The sequence below is a fragment of the Giraffa tippelskirchi genome, chromosome 2 (genome assembly GCF_054371585.1).
Source record: "Giraffa tippelskirchi isolate mGirTip1 chromosome 2, T2T-mGirTip1v1.2.pri, whole genome shotgun sequence".
NCBI lineage: Eukaryota > Metazoa > Chordata > Mammalia > Artiodactyla > Giraffidae > Giraffa > Giraffa tippelskirchi.
The window spans coordinates 27,991,515-28,016,448 of NC_137276.1; the positions used below are offsets into that span (position 1 = coordinate 27,991,515).

At 46.9% G+C, this 24,934-nt stretch overlaps 2 protein-coding genes and 1 pseudogene across 51 annotated transcripts in view; 1 reads left to right on the plus strand and 2 right to left on the minus strand.

Moving 5' to 3' along the window:
• Nucleotides 1-3,783: 3,783 nt before the first annotated feature.
• Nucleotides 3,784-7,484, minus strand: LOC145539517 (large ribosomal subunit protein eL32 pseudogene; annotated as a pseudogene).
• A 1,997-nt stretch (nucleotides 7,485-9,481) lies between these two features.
• On the minus strand, nucleotides 9,482-12,202 carry HPS6 (HPS6 biogenesis of lysosomal organelles complex 2 subunit 3). Its single transcript, XM_081546254.1, has one exon. The coding sequence runs from the start codon at nucleotides 12,049-12,051 to the stop codon at nucleotides 9,718-9,720; it is 2,334 nt and encodes a 777-aa protein (XP_081402380.1). The 5' UTR covers nucleotides 12,052-12,202; the 3' UTR covers nucleotides 9,482-9,717.
• The window catches only part of ARMH3 (armadillo like helical domain containing 3), a 185,580-nt gene continuing 172,380 nt past the window's right edge, over nucleotides 11,735-24,934 (plus strand). For 13 of the 50 annotated variants that reach the window (XM_081546437.1, XM_081546322.1, XM_081546537.1 and 10 more), the window contains exon 1: nucleotides 14,254-14,333. Coding sequence is in view for 4 of the 50 variants with exons in the window: in XM_081546305.1 (XP_081402431.1) it covers nucleotides 13,852-13,907 (56 nt within the window). In the remaining 46 variants the exon portion in view is untranslated. Of the gene's footprint in view, nucleotides 12,097-13,341; nucleotides 13,908-14,130; nucleotides 14,177-14,253; nucleotides 14,741-16,829; nucleotides 16,981-22,507; nucleotides 22,642-24,132; nucleotides 24,245-24,934 lie in introns of those variants that run through there. The other 37 variants (XM_081546448.1, XM_081546331.1, XM_081546515.1 and 34 more) reach the window with 17 other exon arrangements.

Consider the following 24,934-nt stretch of genomic DNA (forward strand, 5'->3'; position numbering starts at 1 on the left):
ACTATTTGTGCCCTCCAAATGACATATATAGAATTTCTATCTTACAAGTAAGTTCTTCCACATTCATTCTCTCTTTTAATCCTCAAAACTGTTCTATAATGTAGATACTATTCCTTTTCCTCTTTTATGACTGAGTACATTGAGGCTCAGAGAGCTTAAGAAAGTTATTCAAGGTTGCACAGACAATAGGTGGTAAAGGCAGAATTAAATCCTTGTGAGTTCATTTCCAGTGTGTCTCCAGGTAACCTTCTTCTGTTGGGAGGAATGCCCCAACTGTTAGAAGGGCAGGCTGGCTCTCTTGAAGGGTTGGGGCTAGTTAAAATGGAAGGATGTTATATTTTCATATGTACCTCCTTTGCTTTGTAAGTTTCAGTGCTCTTTGTCCTTTGTACACATACCTGTGTTTCCTAAGTACTAAGTTAAACTCCTGCTGCTAGGGCAGCCCACTCATGGCTGGGGGACCTATCCTGGAGTTGAGAGGGGTTTCCCAGGTCCACATGGGAGGGGAAAAGGTTCTGACCTAAGGCCTGTGGGCCTGTCTCTTTCCTAGTCCCAGGTCTTTCACCTGCTAGCCAAGGATCCAGCTTTCCTGTTTGCCACTTAGCTTTCTCTATAATATGGGTATCATAACTGCTGCTCTGTGGGCCTCAGACGGTCAGAGAAAGTGACTGACAGAAAGGTGACAGGGAGGTACCTTGAGGTATGAAATGCTCTTTCAATATGTGTGTGTGTGTGTGTGTGTGTGTGTGTGTGTGTGTGTGTGTGTGTGTGTGTATTGAGGAGAGGTAGGAGTTATCCACGGGGTCTGGCAGAGCTGTTCCTCCCCAGGCTGAGGTCAAAGCCAGGTCCTCTTCCCACTATCAACACCAGAGCCTGGGTCCTGTTTATTGTTCTTGGCTCCTCTCCTAGCAACCAAAGTGATGAAGGTTTTGCAAGCAATGGGGACCTTGCCTCTCAGCTCACTAGGAAGAGGGGCCAGAGATTCAGACTCTGGGCAGCAGCCTTATGGCACTCTGGACAAGTGCACGGAGCTCTGCCAGCAAGTACAAGTTCACTGCCTGCGTCTTGACCTCAGCCTTAGCCGGGTAAGGGGGCCTCCTGTGACCTTTAGTCTTTTACTGCTACCCTGAGCTTGACCCAGAAAAGATAGCCTCCACCCAAGATATACATCCTGTCCTTAGGGAGACCTGATGAAGGAGACCCAACCTCATTCTTTCGGTGTGTGTTAGAGTTTCAGGGCTGCAGTAACAAATTACCACAAACTTGTCTTTAAACAAAAATGTGTTCGCTCACAGTTCTGGAGGTCAGAAGTTCAAAACTAGGATGTTCAGAGGCTGGTTTGTTCCAGAGGGCCCTGAGGAGAATCCATCCTATGCCTGTTTACTAGCTTCTGGGCACAGGCAGCTATACTTGGTGTTCCTCCTGCTTCTGTCTTCACATGACATTCTCCTTCTGTGTCTTTGTGTTGTCTCCTTTTCTGTCTCGTGAGAATACTCATTCTTGGATTTAGGACCCACTCTAGTCTAGGACAGTCTCCTTTTGAAATCCTTACCTTAATTAAATCTGCAAGGACGCTTATTACAAATAAGGTCACATTCTGAGGTTCTGGGTAGATGTATCTTTTGGGGGCTATGATTCAACCCACTACATGTGCCTTCAGTTTGATGAGGGAAATCTAAGCCCATTCTTAGAGAGTCATTGACTCTGAAAGGAGAAATCTGTTCCTACTTAAAGAAGCCCCTCTTTTCTTTTTTTCCTTTTGGCTGCACCCTGTGCAGCGGGATCTTCGTTCCCTGAACTGGGATTGAACCCACACCCTCAGCAGTGATGGAGTCCTAACCACTGGACCACCAGGGAATTCCTACAGAAGCCCCTTTGTGATGGAGAATTTGATTCAAGCCTGATGCCCGAGAGCCTTTAAACTGAGAAAAGCACACAGATGTTGGTGGCAGGAAAGGGTCAGCCAGGTTATTGTTCTCTATAGAATGATGTGAAGGTGTTGTGTCCATCGTGCAAGGATTTGGAGAAGGAGTGAGGGGGAGTTTCTGCCTTCACAAGGCAAGTGAGGCAAGGAAGGCCCAAGGCCTTAGTCTTTGCCCACCCCGTTTTCTTCCTCTCACTCCCAGATGTTAATTAACTGATGTCAGTGTTAAATTGGAGAAGGCAGTGGCATCCCACTCCAGTACTCTTGCCTGGAAAATCCCACTGACGGAGGAGCCTGGTAGGCTACAGTCCATGGGGTCGCTAAGAGTCGGACACGACTGAGTGACTTCACTTTCACTTTTCCCTTCCATGCGCTGGAGAAGGAAATGGCAACCCACTCCAGTATTCTTGCCTGGAGAATCCCGGGGACGGCGGAGCCTGGTGGGCTGCCGTCTATGGGGTCGCACAGAGTCGGACACGACTGAAGCGACTTAGCAGCAGCAGCAGCAGTGTTAAATACTTTTTTTTTTTTAAATACTTTTTTGAAAATGAACTCCTATATGATCATTAACAAAGTAGGACTATTCCCGACAATGGTAGGTGTCTTAATATACTGGGGGAGCCATCAGGGTTAAAAAGATCCAGAAGGGTTTATTTTGCCAAACCAAGCTAGCTCCCTGAGCCCTGTTTCTTCCTTACTTCTTTACTTACAAGGGCCTAGCCATTCAGCTGGGTCTGTTTCTTTCCCACTCTGGGGATTCACTTCCTGAACTGGGAGCCATATAACCCTTCTAGTTGGTACTACCATACCTCCTTTCTTCTTTTCCACAAACAGCAAGAGCCTCAGATTGCTTGCTACCCATTTAATCTCTGGGGATCCTCACATCTCTAGACTAGATGCTGAAGGGGGCCACCAGCTCTCCTCACATCTCTTTGCCTTCCCTTAGTTATGATCTCCCTAAAGACAATTGCATGCTACCTTTTCCTTTCAAAGTTTTACAGTTGATCACCATGTGGAAAGAGGGCCAAAGCCTGAGGAAGGTTTGAAAATTTCAGAAACCTGGGAAACTCCTGCCAACTCTGGTCCATGGAATGAAAGGGCTTATAGCCTCGCCTCTCGGGTCTGGCCTGAAGACACCAACTAGGGCAAACATTCACCTTCCCTTTAACTCTGTATGGCTGGCTGTATTTTGAGCATTTCCCAGTTAGTTTTTCTCACCTCTGTATTTCCTCAGTTGCATGCAGGAAAAGCCCCTTTATGGAATAACTTTTTGAAGAGTCATCAAAGAGGTCCCAGTAGGCTCAACTCCTAAACCCTCCTTTCGTAGAATTAGTTGCATGGATTTTGGGTTAGTGAAACTTGGAACACCAGTAAGGGACCCACAGTCTCTTCATGGCATCCCAGAAGGAGGGGATAAGAAGGTGCAGACATTATGGCACATGCAAGGTGGGCACCCCCCAGCTCAGATCTTTCTTTTGTACTACCACTCCATTTCCACCACCCCACCCAGATGTGAACACCCAGGTGGAGAAGATTGGGTTGTCAACAGAATTTATAATACAGAAAATTTGTTGAATTCAACTTTTAAGAATTTCAGTGTACTGGTAGACTCAGTGGATTTGATCATCAATATGATTAAGCTCAGAATCCATTACTTTGAGAGATGGGGTGTGAGAGATGTGAGGAATGAAAAGAGATGCCCAGGGCTTGACAGGATGGTGACTGGGAACTGAAGCTGGGCACAGAGATGGGAGAGGCAGGGCAGACTTAGGAGACTGACAATTGTTCCCTCTTTTTTTTTTTTTTCCCACCAAGTTTTAGGGTTTTATTAATACAAACAAAATGTGTGCACGAGGTGTCTACTCATTTTCTTGGCTATGTAGCCTGGCATTAGGCTTGGGGACTCTGATGGCCAGCTGGGCTGCTCTTTCCTCAATGGTTTTCCGGTTCTTGGAGGAGATATTGTGAGCAGTCTTGGCACAGAAAGATTTGTTGCACATTAGCAGCACCTCAAGTTGCTTGAGGTTGTAGACCAGGAACTTCTGGAAGCTGCTGGGCAGCATGTGCTGTGTTTTCTTGTTGGCCCATAACCAATGTTAGGCATCAAGATGTGGCCCCTGAATTTCCTGTGCAGCCTATGGTCAATGCCTCTGGATTTCCCCCAGTTTGCTTAATTTTGACATATCCGTCTGACTGGTGCCAGATGAACTTCTTGGTCCTCTTTTTGATGATCTTGGGCTTCATGAGGGGTCTGAGCGTGGCCAGGATGCCGAGTAGGAGATGGCTATCACCTTCATAGGCAGCACCCAGGAAGAAGAGCTCCCTCTTGCTTTCCTGATGGCTCCTCAGCTGTTCCCAAAATGTGAAATGAAGGTGAATCTTCCCAAATATAAAACTTTCTGAGAAGCACAATTTCAAAGCTGGGGCTCTAGGCTGCTCCTAGGGCCAGCCTCATGTGGTTAAGGGTGGGACAATGCCCACTTTTCCCCAGAACAAAACAAAAATAATAGAGACTGTGAGAAGACTGTGTGTCACCTTGGAATCTGAGTGGTTGCCAAAGCCCAAGGACCTGAAACCTCTGAAAGACCTGGACAGTCTGCTTCCCCAGAACCTTTAGCTCAGGGAGGCCCAGATGAGGTAGACTGACCTCATTCTTGGTGAAGGCAACCCCCTGCTCACCCTTCTTCAGCTCTTCACAATTCCTTCCCTTTTCCTTTATTTCCCAGATAATGGAAACAAATCTAGACTAGCTGTCCCACTGGCTCTGGCTATGATTCTGGTGCGAGGCCCCAAGGGACCCCTCTCTGCTCTGTCCTCTATCCTGCAGCAGTCACTCTTAAGAGCATCTAGCATCTTCTGCCTTCCAGAGTGAGAGCCTTTCCCTGCCTCCGCCAGGTCTGTCTCCCCCTTTCTGTCTGTGTCTCCTCTCTCTCTTCTCCTGGCCCAACCTCATCCTCTTACTCATCTCTCTGCCTCTGTCCTTCTTCACCTTTGTTCTTGCTCCTGTGTAGCAACCTTTGGCACAGGCCCAGGCTCTCCCTCTGGGAACTAGAGGAGAAAAACACGCCAAGGCTTCTACCAACAACTGGTGAGGGACCCTGGTCACTCAGCCCTGATCTCACAGCCTGATTCAGCCTCCCTCTCCGGCTGAGTTTTTGTTTACCAGCAGAAATGGGGATCCACGCAGTAATAGTGTGGCAGTTTACAGTTCACACACATGGTCCATTAGCTTTGAAATTGTGATTCTCAAAAAGTTTTATATTTGGGAAGATTTACCTTCATTTCACATTTTGAGCATAAAATGGGACTTTATTGATTTTGAATAAAATCCAGTGTCTTTTTCCTATATTTCAAATTCGTATAAAATACAACTACACTATGCCTTCCGAGAAGACTCTGCTGTGCCCTCAACTTCCTCCTTGGTTGGATCAAATTATCCAGGTCAGTCTGGTAGCTGGGGCAATTTCCACCCTGGACATGAAGCATCCTGGCAGCTCAGGTTCCTCCCTCTTCTGGAACAGTATCTACTAGGACACTGTCGTAGTACAAGACCAGGATCCCTTCCTCTCTTCCCCATGATTTTGCTCCCTGAATTCTATCCTGACCTCCTCATTTTCCCATGCCCTCAAAAAAACCTTAATTTACCACCTTCAGAGGCTTCCTCAGTCGTCAGTCCAGAAATGGGCAAGTGTGTGCATATTTGAGGCTTCCCAGGTGGCAGGGGTAATGGGTGGAACTGGCAATGATGAGAATAACCACCAGGGGGAGCCTGGGCCTAAGAAGAGACTGAGTAAGGTCCTGGGGAGCCACGGTGAGGATTTGTCTTCCCCTTTTTTCAGGGTAGTGCGGGTGCCAGGCACTCCAGCCTCAAGTGGCTCCCTATGGAGCTGGGAGTCTACAGCTGCCTCCTCCCCACTGTCTGACTCCTTCTCTTTCCCTGACCATGCAGGAAAAGTGTGGCTGGGTCAGTGTATGGGAGGAAAACTGAGTGGTTTGGATACTGCCTACTCTGGCCACCGATTTCTTACAGGCCACATGCAGAGAAAGAGGTGGGCTTTGATCTCTGACCTTGGCAGGTTGGAGAAGACTTGGGTTGCTGTAATCCTGTGTTCCAGTCACTGGGTGGCACGGAAGCTGTGGTCTGTGTCTAAACAGTGAACCCCCTGGTGAGGCAAGGGAAAAGTCAGTGGGCAGTAGGGAGATAAAAAAGGGAGGACTGGGCTCCATGGCAGTATGTGCAGGTAGAGGAGCCTCAGGATTTGCTTCCTCTACTTTGCCCAGACTGCATTCTGGTCTTGCCTAATTTAGTTTCACCTTCAAGTTTTCCAGAGACTACAGCCAAGTGACCTTGAGAGAGCTCCAGAGAGGAGGCACACCCGTGGAAACATGACTACTCACTGGCCTAAGAGCCTCCTCTTCACCTCCCCAGGGGCCTCGGGCCTTCCTACCACCTCCTGCCCAGGGACCTTGTGTTGTTGTTGTTTAGTCACTAAGTCAGGTCTGACTCTACTCTTTTGTGACCCCATGGATTTAGCCTGCCAGGCTCCTCTGTCCATGGGATTCTCCAGGCAAGAATACTGGAGTGGGTTGCCATTTCCTTCTCTAGGGCATCTTCTTGACCCAGGGATTGAACCCATGTCTCCTGCTTGGCAGAGGGATTCTTAACTACTGAGCCACCTGTTTAAAACCTTCAGCCTCAGAACTTCCCCCTTTATCCAGGCACCCAAGATGAAGGACCTCTGCTCCTAAATTCCCCATTTCCCCATGTCCCAATATCTCTATCTAAGGACTCGCTCTACTTTTTTTTTAAATTTGACTGTGCTGGGTCTTAGTTACAGCATATGGGATCTTTGATGTTGCTTGTGGCATATGGGATCTTTAGTTGTGGCATGTGAAGTGTTGCAGCTTGTGAGATCCAGTTCCCTGACCAGGACTGAATCCAGGCCCCCTGTATTGGGAGTGTGGAGTCCCAGTCACTGGTCCACCAGGGAAGTCCCCTTTCTCCACTCACCTACCTGCAGCCCTCTGACTCAGGGGCCAACTTTCTGATGATCCTCTTGCACATTCCACCAGAACCCAGTCACACAATATTTGCATCCCTGAACTGTTCTCCAAAGTCCTGAGACAAAGTTGGGGGTGGCTTCACCCCACTCACTGGAGCTGGGGCACGAGCAAGGACAAGAGCAGTCAAGCAGCAAGTCTTTAAGAGCAGGTGGAAGTTCCAATCTAAGCCCAACTGCTCCCCTCAGAGCTGCTAGGCTGGGTGGCTCCCCTACTTGTGTATGTGCTAAATGCTAAGTTGTTTCAGTCGTGTCTGACTCTTTGCGATCCTATGGGCTGTAGCCCGCCAGGTTCCTCTGTCCATGGGGATTCTCCTGGCAAGAATACTGGAGTGGGTTGCCATGCCCTCCTCTAGAGGATCTTCCTGACCCAGGGATCGAACCTGCATCTCCTGCATTGGCAGGCGGATTCTTTAACACTGAGCTACCTGGGAAGCTCTGCTGCAGGTACTAGCTGAGTGCAAAGCCAAGTGGCAGTCCTTACCTTGGGCCCAAGCCATGGACAAGGGATGTCTGGGGAGTCTGGGATGATGCTGAGTAGCAGCACCCAGAGTCCCACCCTAAGCCCAGAACCCAGCTGAGGAGTCTCTTGGGTAGCAGCAGGTAGAAGGCCAAGGCCTCTTCAAAGGGGGTCCTGCTGACTAAATCCAGAGGCTCAGAAATCAGTGCTGGAGATGCTCTTGTTTCTTGGTTTAGGCAGTCAGCCTCCAAGCAGCCCGGCTCCAGTGACTTTTGTTATTAAGCCAGAGGGCTCTGCAGATAGCTGTCCTGTTTGTGGTCAACCTTCCCCTTAACCAGTGGCTGCTCCAGGAATCCCAGGGAGGACAAGCATGGCCCCAGGGCCTAGCACAATTCCTACTTAGGAACAGAAGGGTCTTGGGGAAAGGAAGTGTGAACCTAGGCAAATCCTCCTCCTCACCACAGACTAGAGGAAGAATGAGCCAGGAATGAGAAGTGCATTCAAGCCCAAGCCGGCATCAGCTGTAGGGCTATACAGTGAGTAAGTGAGTGAGTGAGTGAGTCAAGTCACTCAGTCATGTCTGACTCTTTGTGTCTGACTGTAGGGCTATACAGTAAGGTGGTTCAAATCTTAGAGCTCCTACTTTCTAGTTGACTGACCCTGGTCAAGTAGTCTTTCTAAATCTGTTTCCTCACCTGTAAAATGGTGATTAGTACTTTCCTGATGGGGTTATTAGAAACATTATAAAAGACGGACTATTTAAAGACTAGAAGACTAGAAGAGTATTCATAAATGTTAATTATTAATATTATTATTAATAATAATTGGAAGTGGCCACTTTAGCCAACAGATTCAGATTAAACCACTCCCTCTATGACCAACTCTATGAGGCCCTTAGCTGTTCAAAAACACACCAACTGTATATGCATTTCTGGAGTGTTTTCCAACACCAACCATCAATTCTCTTTGGACATCAACTGGGTGTCCTGAAAGTCAACTCAGTTCTGATACTAACTACATGGAGTTAGCATAGGCCCCACAGGTTAAGGGCTCAGTCCCACAAGACCACCTTCACTTCAAATGCCAGTCACAAGTCACTGATACTTCTGACTGGCTGGCTATAAACTGGGAGTTCCCAAACTATAAATCGGGCTTCCCTGATGGCTCAGCTGGTAAAGAATCCACCTGCAGGGTCTTCCCTGGTGGTCCAGTGGCTAAGACTCTGCGCTCCCAATACAGGGGGCCTGGGTTCGATCCCTGGTCAGGGAACTAGATCCCACATGACACAACTAAAGATCCTGTGTGCCACAACTAAGACCCAGCGAAGTCAAATAAAAAAAAAAAAAAAAAAAAAGAATCCACCTGCAATGTGGGAGACCTGGGTTTGATCCCTCGGTTGGGAAGATCCCCTGGAGAAGGGAATGGCTACCCACTCCAGTCTTCTGGCCTGGAGAATTCCATGGACTATTCCATGGGGTCGCAGAGTTGGACACGATTGAGCAACTTTTACTTTCACTTTCATGCTATAAATTGGTTTGATAATTTGCTAGAATGGCTAACAAAACCCAGGAAAATACTTATATTTACAGGTTTATTAAAGGATACAACTGCCAGATGGAAGAGATGCACAGGGCAAAGAATTGTGTGGGGGATGTGCATGGGGCTTCCATGCCCTCTCTGGGTGCATCACTGTTCCAGCACCTTAATGTGTTCACCAAACCAGTTCATCAAATTTCCCTGTTCAGGAGTTTTTATAGAGCTTAATCTCTAGTCCCATTCCCCTCCCAGGAGGCTGAGGATGGGCTGAAACTTTCAACCCTTTCACTACTTGGTCTTTCTGCTGACCAGCCTTTATCCTGATGCTAGGGGTCCCCACTTTTAGTAGCAGTATAAGCTTACCTTATTAGTATAAATGCATAAATGATATAAAGGTGTTTGTTATAACAAAGACACTTCTATCACGCGTATCATTCAGGAAATTCTACGACTTTTAGAAGCTTTGTGCCAAGACAGAAACCTAAGGACAAAAACCAAACCTGTTCATTATACCTTTATATATATATATATATACACACACACACATACATACATATACATATAAACTGCTCAAAAGAGAGAAGAGTATTACACACACAGGTCCCATTCTGGCTCCTCCAGCTCCTAGGCACCTTTCCCTGATCACTGTGTCCCAGAGACAATTTTCAGCCTGTGTCAGTCACATAGAGACCCTGTCCAGATGGTGCGCAGGCCTCCAGGCCTGGGTGGTCTGATGCCTAGCGGGCTGACACCCGAGGTGGGGTCGGGGGTGCAGTGCCTGGGTCCCATAGAATGTCCTCATATAAGCTTAGAACTGGACCAGAGGCTCGCCCTTGAGTCCCAGTCTGCTTCAGCAGGGCTCTGAGCAAGCCCACAGTGAGAGAGGGCTCTGCCCCAGGCTTAGGGAATGGGGCGGGGGGCTCCAACTCATCTGGGAGGTATGTCCGCAGTAGAAGCAGGAGTTCAGCTGGAGCTAGGTCTGGCGGGCACAGGCGGCAAAGGAGGGAGAGGTGAGCATCAAGCCGGCGATGCCGGGCAAATTCAGCCAACAGCAGTTTGAAGATCTCGCTTCGAAGCAGGGGGCTGGAGGGGCTGAGGGCCAGGCCAGCCTCTAAAGCCCGCTCCCACTGTTCCTTTTGCACCAGCTGTCCCACAGCTTGGAGCACAGCTTTGGGCCGCCCACTGCCCAAGAGTAGGTCTAGCTCCAGTGCTTCAGGCCTAGTCCCCTCCTCACCTAGTACTGCCAAGGCTCGGCGATAGAGGGGCAGCCCTGGGCCTCCTGCCCCCCAGCCAGGGCCCCCCTGTTGCTGGGCCAGCTCCACAAAGGGTGGCAGCCATTGTGGCTCCAGCCGGCAGAGGCACTGGCACAGGAGTTCAAAGGGGGGCAGTATGCCATTGGGTGGTTCTTTTCCAGCTGCTGTAACCCCCAGTACCTTCTTCCACACATCCGGGGAAGCTTGGGACCTCAGATGGCCATTGCCATCTGGCTGGAGCTGCAGGACCCTGAGGATGGCACCCCAGGCTGCTGTAGGGAGGGCTTGGAAAATGGTGTTGAGCTGGGCCAGCTGGTCTCCCATCAACTCAGTCCTCAGCAGCCGTGCCACTTCATGCTCTGCCAGCTCAGTCCAGCCAGCCTCCTCCTCATCCCCAGCCACTAGCTGGGCTTTGAGCTGCTCTAAGCCCCGGTAATCCCGAAGCTCAGCCCTCAGTGTGGTCAACAGTGCTGATGGGGACACATGGCCCTGGAGGATGGATGCCAGGGCATGAGGTGCCCGGAATGTGCTGTTGTGTCGCAGTTCCTCTGGGGTGAGCTGGGCACCCCGCAGGCTCCGTCGCTGGTAGTACTCGCAGGCCTCCTCAAACACCATATCTTCAGCTGAAGGCAGCTCAAGGCTTTGTGGGGTTTTCCAGCCTACTTGAAACAGACCCACAGCTGAAAGTAAACGAAGACCCCCTCGAGTCTCCAGCTCTTCCTGATCTTCCATGCCAGGGGCGGGGGGTTCCAGCAGATGTACTTGGTCTGTACTCAGGATCTTCCTCTCCAGCAGCTGCCCACTGCCCATGTCCAGCAGTTCCAATGTGGAGCCCAGCACACAGGCCAGAGTGCCATGAAATGTGCCCAGTGCTGCAGACCCTGCCAGGCTGGCAGGTGCCTCCTGCAGAGTGCCAACAGTCCGGGAGCCACCGTGAGGCTGTACCAGGCTCACAGTGCCCCTGAAGTCAAGCCACATCAGGCCCTGGGGAGTTGGGGCCCAGGTATGTACAGTCAATGGCTGCCTGGGGGACAGTAGTCCAGGAAGGCCTCGGAGCAGGGTCCTGAAGTCCCATGTGTCCCCTCTTCCAGGATTCAGGCTTTTACTGTGGGAGAGGCCAAGACATGGGGCAGCTACCACCACCTTGCCCTTGCTTGGGCTCCAGATGAGCAGAATATGACCCAAGCCAGGCCAGGTGGTGGCAGTGGGCACCAGGAAGAGGTCCTTGCGGGAGGTCAGCAGCCCGAAAGCGGGGCAGTGGTGCAGCAGTATGTGCGTGCTGCCCAGGTTGGTGCCGGCCTCCCCGCTGGGCTCGAGGGTCCTGACGCACACACAGTGGCTGAAAGTCACTGCGGGAGGCCCTAACTGGCCCTCAGCGCCGGCCTGCCGCTCCTCGCACCACACCAGGCGGCCTCGGAGCGCCGCCACGGCCACCACACGGGCTCCACCTCCAGGACACAGCTCGGTGCTGTGCAGCAGCCGCCAGCCGGGCCCCACCCCCGAGCCCCACACCTCGACTAGGCCACTCTCCCACACTAGGACTAGCGCCGATCGCGCCGGCCACGGCAGGAGGAAGGCGTCTAGCGGTGAGGGCTGGCCAGCCGACCAGGCACGTTCCAGCTCCGCGCCGGGTCCACGCACCGCGACCAGCAGTTGCGGGGCTGGTGACCCCGGAGGTCGCAGCAACAGTAGGTGGCGGCCGTCTGGGCTGCAGCGAACTCGGACGGCTGAGTCCCCGGCTAGCAACTCCCGGAGCCGGGCCGCACCGCTGAAGTTGCTCAGATCTGAGAGCAGGCGCAGAGTCCCCGCACGCTTCATGGTGCCGCCCGCGCCGGAGCACGCCTAGGCCCGTCGCACCGTAGGGTAAGGCCCGTCTCTCAGTCCCGGGTTCCCGCGGGAAGTCGAGGATGGGGTTGAGACTTCCGTCCCCGGTCGACTAGGAGAGCCGAGGCCGGGCCAAGACTCAGCCCCGCCCAGCCCCGCCCCTCACGGCTAGCTCGAGACCTGCGCCTGTTTACGCCCTGCCGGCATAACACCGCCCATCAAGGGGTGGGGGTGGGGGTGGGGGTGCTACAGGGGCATAGCTGTGGGAGGAGCCACGAGAGCACCCAATGGTCTCTGAGCCTCCGACCTCGCCAACCCTGGGGACGCTTTCAGAGGCCGGCTGTCTCAGGCCCGAGGAAGCCGGGGAGTGGCCCACAGTCTGACTAAAGAATCCAGATTCCAGCCCTTTCAGCATCCAACTCCCAATGCTTCCCTTCCCTCCAAGCCACGCTCTCTCATTCCAATTTATTCATGAAATTTTTTATTGAGCACCTACTAAGTGCCTGGCTCTGGGGAGACAACCCTGAACAAAAGAGAAAACCTCAGCTTCATGGAATGACAATCTAGTGGAAAAAACAATAGCTAGTACTTTTTTAGCACGAACTGTGACCCCACCCCCTTTTAAAGATGAGGGAAATGAAGCACAGAGAGACAAAGTACACTGACCAAGATCACACAGCTATTAAGCAGTAGAGATAGAGGTAGGATTTCAACCACACGCAATCTGGGTCTAGGGTCATTGCACCAAACCATTTTATCAACAACCCATCCAAACTAACATTTTGCTAGAAAACAAAATTAAAACATACTTTAATGGTACTGAGTCTGTGTGTAATCTCTTCAGCACCTACATATTGACATGCAAGAGTTCTCTCCACCCCAGATTGCCTTCTCAGGTGCTGTAGTAGTCTTCTGTCCTCCAAGTCCAGTCCCTCTTTCATGAGCCTTGCTCCTCCCTTCCTTTCCACACAACTTCCCTGAGAATTGCATCCATATCTGTTTCATCAGCCTCATTTTGTCCTCTTGCTCTCAGCATGGAGAAGGAAATGGCAACCCACTCCCGTATTCTTGCCTAGAGAATCCTGTGGACAGAGGAGTCTGGTGGGCTGCCATCTATGGGGTCGCACAGAGTTGGACACGACTGAAGCGACTTAGCATATATACATAAATTGGAGAAGGAAATGGCAACCCACTCCAGTATTCTTGCCTGGAGAATCCTAGGGACAGAGGAGCCTGGTGGGCTGCCACCTATGGGGTCGCAGAGAGTTGGACACAACTGAAGCAACTTAGCAGCAGCAGCAGCTCTCAGCATAGAAACACTCCCCGGTCTGTCCTGTTTTGGAAGCCACTCTTTCATGCTTATCTCCCCCAACTGTCACTCCTATTACTCCCTCTCCCTTCATAGTCAAGTTTCTTGCAGATTTAGCATTTGTTGTCTCTACTTTCTCTCCTTCCATTCATTTCTCAAACCACTACTTATCAGAAGCAGATTTTCCTGAGGTCTCCAGGGTATTTTAATTTCCTTTTCTCTTTGAGACATTTGACAACTTCCTTACTGAAAGTCTCTCCTGTAGTTTCCACAGCATTTTTTTCCCCTCTAATTTTCCTCCTTTTTAGATAGTACTATCTTCAGAACTTTGTCATTGGTTCCTCTTTCTCCACCATCCTTTAAATGCTGGTTTAAAGTTCTGTTTGGGGCCCTTTTCTCACTGCCCCACCCATTATTACTTTTTTTAATCCTCTTCCTAGACCATTTCTTTCCTTCTTGTGGTTTGAACCATTACCACTAGGATAATGGCTCCAAAATATTTATCTACAGCCAAGATATCGCTGCAGAGTTCCAACAGAAGGTATCCAAATGTCTACTAAATACTTTTGCCTGGATATTTAATAGACATTTCCTAAACATCATCTTCCTCCCCAAATTTCCCGATTTCAGAATTTGCCATATTTAAAGAAACTGCTAATTAAACTTGTGATCCAGTAGAGTCCTGACACAGGTTCCTTTTGCTAATTTCTTTCTCGCGGTGCATTTCGGGAATCGTAGTCTTTGTGATGCTTGCTGGGAATCGTGGTCCCAGCCAGTCTCAGGCAGCGGGCGCCGGCGACCCCATCAGAGGTAGGCTTTAGGACCCAGCGGGACACGGCAGGCTGGGGGGAAGGGTCGGGGGAGGTCGGAGCGCGTCCGTGATCCCCGAGCAGCGGCGGTGTCGGTGGCGTCGGGAGCGAGCGGACCCAGGAGCGGCCCTGGTGGTGGAGGAGGAGCCAGGGACTCGGTAAGCGTTGCCGGCCCGGGCAGGTTTCCGAACCTGGCCAACCTCTGCGGGTCCTGCCATACTAGGCCTTGGTCCTGAGGCGGCCCTGGGGGCGGGGCCTGCGCTCGCCGGGGGGACGACGCGGGGAGAGGGAGGGAGGCAGGGCAGCTGCTGAGGCGGGCGGAGGCTGCGTGCGGCAGGGAGGGTGGGCCCTGAACGGTGGAGCGGAGCGAGAAGCCGAGCTCTCCTCCAGCAGCCGGTCCCTCTAACTCTCCAGTGCCGCTTCGGGTCCCTGGTGGGCTCTCCTGGCTGCCGAGGCGCACCTTTGAACCCGGCACGAGGCTGACCCCGACTCCTCAGGCTACCTTGAGAGCTTTTCTCCCAGGTTGTTCCCACCCGAGTAGCGTTCAACCTATCCTGGCCCTGAGGTGAGGGCGCGGAGTAAGACCCCGGAGAGGGGCTAGAGGAAGCCCTGTGTGTCGGAGTGTTCAGGTGTCGCGGAAGGGCTCCAGCCTGTCCTTTACAGTCTCTGACCGTCGAGCTTCAGCCCACCCTTCACACAAAGCTACCATGTTTTCTCTTGCTAACTTGGTGTGAACCAGGGAAACGAACCTGTTCCCCGTAAGGTGTAGGGAAGAAACAGGAAATAAAAGCTGGTTCCTTAGGGAAGGAGAACTATGGGAGGCTGAGGAGCGCTGCCTCTCGACGTGGAGAAGTAGAGGCTTGGGCAGGGCCCAGTAAATGTGAATCATCTGACCGGCCCCAGTTCCTGCTCCCCAGGAAAAGTTTTGCGTGTAGTGAGAGCTGTTTCTTTACTATTCTGTACTCTCACTGACTTTGTAAAGGAGGGCAAATAGGGTTTATGTCTCTGCTGTTAATTTAGCTCAAGTTAATTGGAATTATTTTCGGTGTGCCTTCAGTTGGTCTTGTGTGCACCTTACCTCCTGTGTGAGGGCTTTTCCAGGTATCAGATCAGTCTAGAAGAAAGGATGATTCTTCTTGTTAGGATTGTGAACGAGTACTCTCATTCTTTCCTTAGCGAACAAGGGAGCCTTTAAGGTATTTTCATAGGATGTTTAGGCGTTATAATTCATATACTCGTTAGACATTTGAATAGTAATAATAAAACCTCTTGAAAACTCAAAGCAGTGTTATGAAAGTTAGACTTTTATACAGAGCCAAGTTCAGAAATCGATAAAATTTGGGGAAACTAACCAAATAACAAATTGATCCAGGATATATGAGGGTGAACTCTATTCAACACACATTTATGGAGCACTTATGTAGATGGCTCTGGGGTTAGATATATGAGTATCAGGCCTCTTGCCTTCAGAGATGGCCCACACTGTCTGAGGAGTGTGTTTCTCAAGATAAATCCACTTCTTACTTTAAAAAAAAGAAAGATGACTATCTTTCCTCAACATCAGAGCGACATATTCACATGAAAGTTTTCGGGCTGCGTGTTATGTATCCATTTAAAGGAATTTATTTGGTGTGAAGGAAATATTACCATTGCTTGGAGAGTCAGGGCAGTCTGCAGGGGAGAAGTATTTGAGTTGGGTGTTGGAAAATAAGTAGGAGCTAGTGAAAGTAAGGAAAGGCATTCCAGTTGGAGACAACAGCATGAGCAAAGACATGGTGAAAGTCAGGAAAGAAAATAACGTGACGTTTAAGTGTCAGAAATTTGTCTGAAACAGAATGTGTGGTGGGGAAATTGCTTGGAGGTGAGACTGTAAAGAGAGCCGGGAGTCATTGGAACTTTTTAATGTTAGGGAGTGACAGAAGTGCAGATTAAAGTAATGGAGAAATGAGACAGTGAGACTAATTAGAGTTGTTGCAATTGACTGAGAGTCTCAATCAAGTGTGGCAGTGGGAATGAAGAGGAAGGGAATGGATTTTAGAAGTATTTCTGAGATAGCTGCAATAGGACTTAGTGACTGTTTAGGGAGAGACAGTGGGCTAAACTTTCTAATTTGAGCAATTGGGTAAATGGGAATTTCATTGACCAGGATATGGATTAGAAAAAGTAGAGCAGAGTTTTTAAAGGATATTGGGTGGCTATAGAAAGAGGTATAGTGGAGGTAGTCTGGTATGCTGAGATCAAGTTGATTGTGGGATATACCCATGGACATGTTAGTAGGCAGCTGGAAATAAGGAGGCCTGGTGAGCTTGATATTTTGGCAGTAGCTTGGAGGAAGGACATACATGGAAAAACTCTTGGGAAAATAATGTCTATTTCTTTATAAGGAATTATTTGAATAGGCACTTCTTTCACTTAATAGTGAGCATCTCAAGGCAGGGACCATACCTCTAATTTTGTGTCCTTTTCCCCTTAGACCATGCTCATGTTATTATAAGGTCTTGGTAAGTGTTAGTTGTTGAGCTAACAGGAAATCAATTTACTTTGCCAGGTTGCTGTTACCTTTTGTGCTTTCCTTTAAGCAGATTATGGGAGTCTGTCTTATAATTTTCATTTTATACTTAGGTGGTATTCATGAGGCTTGTATTGTTCAACAGGAAAGGAGATGAAGAAGGTGTGAGTGATGTTGTGCTGCTTGAGGAAGTTCAGGGCTTGAGCAGGAGATAGACAGTGTTAATTTATAAGAGCTCCTGCTCTTGAGAAGAGGACCTTACAATGAATTCTCATTCTGGGAGCTGTCAGAAAAAGGTGATTTTCAATCACAGTTTCCTGAAATCCTGTCAGTTTGAAGTTGGTTCCTCCTTCTGAAGTTATAAGTGCATTCCTTCTTATGTAAAATCATTTGAAAGGGAACCTGAAATAGTCATGTTTGTTTAAACCTCTTCATCTGTATTATTAGTTTGTGAAAGTAGGCGGACTTAGTAGATTCTGATGGGACCAGATTAAATTCTCTTCTGTGGAGCTAGTTCAGTTCGAGTAGGTGCAGACTATGACCAATAACCCAGAGTAGAGATTGGGGAAATCATGATTTCGCCACTTGCTGCTGAATCTTGGGCAAGTCCCTGAGTTAATTCCACTTTCAAGTGTAGGCTAGACACCCACTCTGAGGTAAGCACTGTACAGAGCATAGGAACACACAGAAGATACGGATGCTGCCTCATAGTGGCTCATGTGCTTATTACTGAATCAGGCCGGTTCTGTTCTAGCATCTAGAAAATAGGGGGGATGCTTGTCAGATGTAAAGTGGGAATGTGATATGAATATCAGTTTGGAGTTTCCACAGAATTTTAACTGAGTCTAGATTTTTGAATGTTCTGCTAGGTGAGCACTTTTTTTTTTTTGCACTAACACGATATTCTCATAGAGCTACCAGAAAGTGGCTTTACTACTTATTACTTGGGCAAAGTAAAATCCTCGCTGTAAAATTATGGTATTAGTACCTACATCATTTGCTTGTTGTAAGGATTAATACAGTATATTTAAATCACTTAGAACAGTGCCAAGTATATAGTGAGTACTCAGTAGTAGTATTTATTATTATATACCACCTTGAGTAGGAGACTGTGCTCTGAAAGATATGGAGGAATGAATGATGAATTCCATCCCCAGTAATTAAAACAAATCATAGGACAAACAGGTTGTGGCCTGTCGTGGAGCTCCCTATGAAGAGAATTTAGGGGGACTTCCCTGGAGATCCAGTAGTTAAGACTTTGTGCTCCCACTTCAGGGTGGAAGGGTTGGATCCCTAGTTGGGGAACTAAGATCCCACATGCTGTGTGGTGTGGCAAAAAAAAAAAAAGACGACGTGAAGGGGGTTTAGAGAGGCAGCTTCAAGAATGTAGGTCTCACTCTGTTTTCATTTTGGGGGTATAAAAGACTTGGAGTGACTGGCAGTAGAAATCCATTAAAACGGAAAGGAGTTACATGCTGGTTTCAGACCCAGTCTGGGAGTAGAATTAGGGGAACCTGTGTCGCATGCTACTGAGAGAAAGTATGACAGGGAGTCACGTGGAACACGAGTATGTGAATCCAATTAGTGAGCTAAATCCTTGGGGCCTTCAGAAAGGAAGAGGCATGATACAGGAGCTAGTTTGACAAATGAAGGGTTGGGATTTGAAGGTAAAAACACCTTGCATTATAGTTTTAATGTTTACCTTGGGAGTGTGGGATGCCTTGCAGAAGAACATAGGGAGCAGATAACTTTTGCCTAAAAATTAAAAACACAAACCCTCACATCTAGAGGAACTAGGAAAATTTTTAGGAGAGTCAGAAGACTATTTCTGACTTGATAAACCTATTGTCTCCTTTTGTGTATTAGGTGAATGGCTCATGATCAGAGTAGAGTGGTGTTATCTGACTCAGCCACAACTTCTGGGCAGACAGGATTTTCATCTCCTTCAGGAGGCACTGTGGACTACTGTAGTCAATGTGTTCCATAGTGATCTTTCACAGATGGGCAAATAGGGCCTAAGATCCTGAGAAAAGGGGATGGTGTTGGTGAGTAATATGGGGAGAATGAGGTGGTAGTAGGTGAGGATTGCTCCAGTGCCTTTCTTGGAGATGGCAGAAGTTTTATTCATCCTCTCAAAAATCTGTCCAGATGCTACTTTCTTTTGAAGGCTTGTTTTAAGGCTTAGATGAGTACTTCTCAAACTTTAGTGAACATCAGAGTTATTTGGGGCAGGGTCTTTTAACCTCGGCATTATTGACTTATTGGCCCAGATAATTCTTTGTGTGGTAACTGTCCTGTACACTTTAGGGTGTTTAGCATCATCCCTGGCCTCTACCAAGTAGATGCCAGTAGTACCTCCCCTCCCAGTTGTGACAACCCATGATACCTCCAGGCATCGGCAGATGTCCCTTGGGAGCCAGAATTATCCCAATTCAGAACCACTGACTGGGGTCATTATTAGAATGTAGACCTTTAATCCTTATCTTGAAAAGGCTGTTTCAGTAGTGGGGAGAGGGGTTTAGGAGTCATTATTTCCAGGAGGCATGCTAGGAGATTCTGAAACATGTGATCACAGCTCTGCAGGGGTAAAGCATTTTCATCTTTCTGTCTTGTTTTATAGTATCTTTCCATTCATAATCAAGTTTTGGTGGAGAATTACCCTCAGAGCACTGACTTAGCTCAGTTAAGTTGCGTTAGTCTCCTAGTTGTGTCCAACTCTTTGCAACCCCATAGACTGTAGCCTGCCAGGCTCCTCTGTCCATGGGATTCTCCAGGCAAGAATAGTGGAATTGGGTAGCCATTCCCTTCTCCAGGAGATCTTCCCAACCCAGGGATCAAACCCGGGTCTCCTGTATTTTAGGCAGATTCTTAACCACCTCAGCCACCAGGGAAGCCCTAGCTCAATTAAAATATAGTATCAATTAGATCCTGTAGTGGATATCAATGTATTTCAGCCTTTTTTTTCCATTTATTATACTGAATACATCTATCAACTTGAGTAGACACTCAGAGTCTTCTCCAATTTTTCCTTCTAAGTTTTCTACTATTTCGTTGATTTGTCTCTTTTTGACTTCACCATTATCCATATTTATATACATATACGTGTAGCAGATAGTTCTCTTTTAATTCTTAGGATGGCACATCTACCTACAGGCAAACAAGTGATAAAACTCAAGATATCTGGATACTCTACAGTTTGTTCATTAGGTCAGCAAGCATGTACTCTTCCTCCTCACTCACCTGGAACCTTTTCAGTTTCTCTGCAGATGCAGCTTTGTTTATGTGTAGGTTACTCTACTTCTGCTCATCTCTGCTCAGTATAGTATAGTGGTTAAGGGCTGAACTCAAACATCAGGCTCTCTGCGTTTGAGTCCCTACTTTCACTTATCTTGGCAAGTTTTTTAATTTTTGTTTTTTAATCACTTCATTCTTTAGTTTCCTTATTGTCAAGTTTCCTGGATCATAGGTTGTGAGGATAAAACAATGTGTATAAAGTGCTTAGGACAGTGCTTGGTCTATGCTGCTGCTGCTGCTGCTAAGTCGCTTCAGTTGTGCCCAACTCTGTGCGACCCCATAAACGGCAGCCCGTCAGGCTCCGCCGTCCCTGGGATTCTCCAGGCAAAAACACTGGAGTGGGTTGCTATTTCCTCCTCCAATGCATGAAAGTGAAAAGTGAAAGTGAAGTCGCTCAGTTGTGTCCTGACTCTTTGCGACCCCGTGGACTACAGCCTACCAGGCTCCTCCGTGCATGGGAATTTCCAGGCAAGAGTACTGGAGTGGGTTGCCATTGCCTTTTCCGGCTTGGTCTATAATAAGTGCTAAATAAGTGTCAACTCTTCAGTGGTTATTTTAGATCAGTGTCATGTGTATGCAAGTTGGAGTCCCTACTAGGCTTTGTTCTAATGTTCTGCATGGGTAGTGTTAAATTTTCATATATATATATATATACACATATATATATATGTGAACACATACATTATTTTGGATCGAGGAACAGTATACATAATGTGAAGTGTATGACTTGATAATTCTTGTACACATGTACATATTTATATGGCTTCCACTCAGGTCAAGATAGAGCACATTTCTGGCACCTCAGAAGGCTTCCTTGTATTCCATCCCATTCATCTCCCTGCCCAGGGTAACAACTATTCTAATCTCTGTCCCCATAGACTAATTTTTACCTCTTTGAGTTTCATATAAATGAAATCATTAGTTTGTACTCGTTTCTTTCAGACATTTTTTTATTCAGTATCTATTAGTTTATCAATATTGTTTCAATAGTTCTTTAAAATTTCTCTATGGTATTCTACTGTATATATTATACATATATATAATATAATTTTCCCATTCTACTGCTAGTGAACATTTGAATTCTCTTCATATATTTAGAAAAACTCACACTCAATAAGCTTTACAAAAACCTTTCAAAAAAGGAATATTTATACTCTGGGAACTCTGGCATTTCTTTCTTTTTTGGCCATGATGTGTGGCATCAGGTTCTTAGTTCCCCAACCAGGGATTGAACCTGGGCCCCCTGCAGTGGAAGCATGCAGCAGTAACTACTGGACTGCCAAGGAATTCCCTGGCATTTCTGTTTCTTGAACATGCCAAATGTGTTCAAGTCTTGGGGCCTTTGAATTTGCTATTGCCTCTATCTGGAACACTTTTCTCAAGATTTCCACGGCTATTTTCTTCCTGTTAGTCTGATCACAGTCCTCCTATCACTTTCTTAGAGTCCTTCTTTAATTTGCTATCTGTAGTCCCCCTAGACAATTTGTTTTCAAGATACTTATCATTGTCTCAAGTTGTTTGTTGCCTTTCTTCTCTACTAGAATGAAAACTCTGAAAGCAGGGATCTTGTTTGTCTTGTTCACTGCTATACCCTTAATGTTTAGCACCTGAAAGGTGATCAGTGTTGTTGAATGAATGAATGCATGCCTGCTCTGTGCATATTTTTTTCTTCCAGGATGGTGGACACATTTATTTTTATTAATTTTCCTTCTTTCCCTTTGTTCTTTTCTTTAACTTCTTTTTGTTTTTTTCCATACTGGTTGAAATGTTTTGAAATATATTTCTGAGCATCTACCTACACTAGTGTTTTGGAGCCTCATCAAGCAGTGAAGTGAGGGTGATACTTGCTAACAGTCCATTACAAGTATGAACCTAAAACTCCAGACCATTACCCTGAAAGCCTATAGAGAGCTGTTCCATACCCTCTTCCTATTTTGTTGAGATATAATTTTTTAGGTCAGATGGTAAAGAATCTGCTTACAGCGTGGGAAGCCTGTGTTCAATTCTCGGGTCGGGAAGATCCCCTGGCGAAGGGAATGGCAACCCACTCCAGTATTCTTCCCTTGAGAATCCCATGGACAGAGGAGCTTGGCAGGCTGCAGTGCAAGGGGTCCTACGGAGTCGGACACGACTGAGTGACTAACACACACACACACACACACACACACACAATTTATGTTTAACACTGTATAACTTTAAGGTATACAATATGATAATTTGATATACATATATATTGTGAAATCATTACCAATGATAAAGTTAGTTAACACATCCATTACCTCACATGGTCACTTTTTTTCTTTTTTTGTGTGGTCAGAACATTTAAGATTTAATGTGGCAACTTTTAGATATATAATACAGTATTGTTAACTATAGTCACCAGGTTTTATGTTAGATTCCCAGAACTTACTTGTCTTATAACTGGAAGTTTGTACCCTTTGACCAGCATCTCTCCATTTGCCCCATTCCCCATCCCTTGTGCAACTACCAGTTTAATCTACTCAATTTCTGTTTGTTTTGCTTTTTTAGATTCCACGTGCAACAAACAATATTTGTCTTTATCTGTATGACTTATTTCATTTAGCATACTGCCCTCAAGATTCATCTGTGTTGTTGCAAATGGCAAGATTTCCTTCTTTTTTATGGCTGAATGATATTCCGCTGTATGTATATACCACCTTTTCTTTATCTATTTGTCCAGTGATGGACACTTAGGTTATTTCCATGGTTTTTTTAATTGTGAATAATGCTGCAGTGAATGTGAGAGTGTATCTCTTCAAGATAGTGATTTTATTTTCTTCAGATATATATGGAAGTGGGAGTGCTGGGTCATATGGTAGTTTTATTTTTAGTCTTTGAGGAACATCCATACTGTTTTCTGTAGTGGCTGTACCAGTTTACATCCCCACCAGCAGTGCACAAGGGTTCCCTTTTCTGCACATTCTTGCCATGGCTTCTTGCCATGGCTTTTGCTGTTGTTTGTTGTTCAGTCACTAAGTCATGTCCAGCTCTTTGCGACCACATGCACTGTAGCATGCCAGTCTTCCCCTGTCTTTCACTATCTCCCAGAGTTTGCTCAAATTCATGTCCATTGAGTCAGTGATGCTGGGCTTCCCAGGTGGTGCTAGTGGTAAAGAACTCGCCTGCCAGTGCAGGTAGATGTAAGAGATGTGGGTTCTATCTCTGGGTCTGGAAGATCCCCTAGAGAAGGGCATGGCAACCCACTCCAGTATTCTTGCCTGGAGAATTCCATGGATAGAGGAGCCTGGCGTGCTGTAGTCCATAGGGTTGTGCAGAGTCGGACACAACTGAAGTGACTGAGCATGCAGGCACACATGAGTCAGTGATGCTGTCTAAGCATCTCATCTTCTGCCACCCTCTTCTCCTCCTTCCTTCAATCTTTTCCAGCATCAAGGTCTTTTCCAGTGAGTAGGCTCTTTGCATCAGGTGGCCAAAATAGTGGAGCTTCAGCTTCAGTCCTTCCAATGAATATTCAGGGTTGATTAAGATTGACTGGTTTGATCTCCTTGTAGTCCAAGAGACTTTCAAGAGTCTTCTCCATCACCACAATTCGAAGGCATCAATTCTTTGGCTCTCAGCCTTCTTGCGGTCCAACACATATTGGCAAATTGAAGCCAGGAAGAGAAAGGAAACTTATAGAATGAGTGTATAATAGTTGGGACTAAGACCAAAGACTTTTTTAGATATTTTTCCCAGTTTTATTGAGAAATAATTGACATACATCACTGTGTAAGTTTAAGGTGTACAGCGTGATGGTTTGATTGTATATTGTGAAATGATTACCTCAATAGATGTAGTTTTCTAACCTTCATCATCTCATATAGATACAATACCAAGACTTTAATAGATTAACTAATCACTCTGGAAATCAGAGTGAATTTCTATTAAATTAATTTTCTGATACTAGAGTTGGCATATATTGTGCTTAAGAAAACAATAAAATAAATGAGTAACTTGTTAAGTGTAACTAACGTTCCTTGCCTGTGAAACACTGGAAGTATTTGACTTTAGGTTTTAAAATCTTGATATTTAATTATTTTATCCTGTAGGGATGTGAAGTGGCATGCATTTAAGAAGTCTGTAGCTGGATTGCTTTAAGATCTAGTTCTTATTGTATGACTTGGATCTTTCAGAGAGAAGTTGTATGCAGGTCATGGGACCAGCAGTTCCTGAGGTTTAGGAATGAAAGACTTCATTGATTTACCATTGAGTTTGGGGGATTTGAAGCCATTCCTAAGATTGGTGGTAGGTGAAATTTGCATTGAAAAGTTGCCTGATTATTTTTTATTACTTTGTCTACTATATCTTGTTTCTCAGAAACTGTGTTCATGCCTAAGATGACATTTCTGTGGGATTGCTGTGGCTTTTCTGTATTTGCTTCTTCACTAGAAGGATTTAAAAGCCCAGACCAACAGAGGTCATAGTGTAGTCATAGAAGGCTTCTTTCTCTTCCTTGTATTTCACAGCATTTTTTTTTCTACTTGATTTATTTCTCATGATTTGCCTTGTGCTATGGGTTCTGGTGGCTCACACGGTAAAGAATCTGACTGCACTGTGAGACCCTGGTTGGGTCCCTGGGTCAGAAACATCCCCTGGAGAAGAGCATGGCAACCCACTCTAGTATTCGTGTCTGAAAATTCCATGGGCAGAGGAGCCTGGTGGGCCACAGTCCATGGGGTCACAAAGAGTCAGATGGGACTGAGCGACTAACACTTCATGGGTTGTTCTGTGTCTGTCTCTGCTAATAGATTTGAGCTCCTAGAGGATCCAGTTTGGAGTTTGCTTTTTGTAACTCCTTAGTGCCTCAGTTAGAGCTTTACAGTATTTAGGTGTTCCTTTTGTGCTTGTGGTATTTCAGGGATGCTGAGAGAATCATTCGATAATATGTCTAGTCCAATCCTCTAGTTTTACTTGTAAGGAAACTGAGAAGCACAA

Bases quoted from the DNA above. Each gene is read 5' to 3' on its own strand.
- HPS6 (XM_081546254.1), bottom strand. From the start codon at position 12,051: ATGAAGCGTGCGGGGACTCTGCGCCTGCTCTCAGATCTGAGCAACTTC.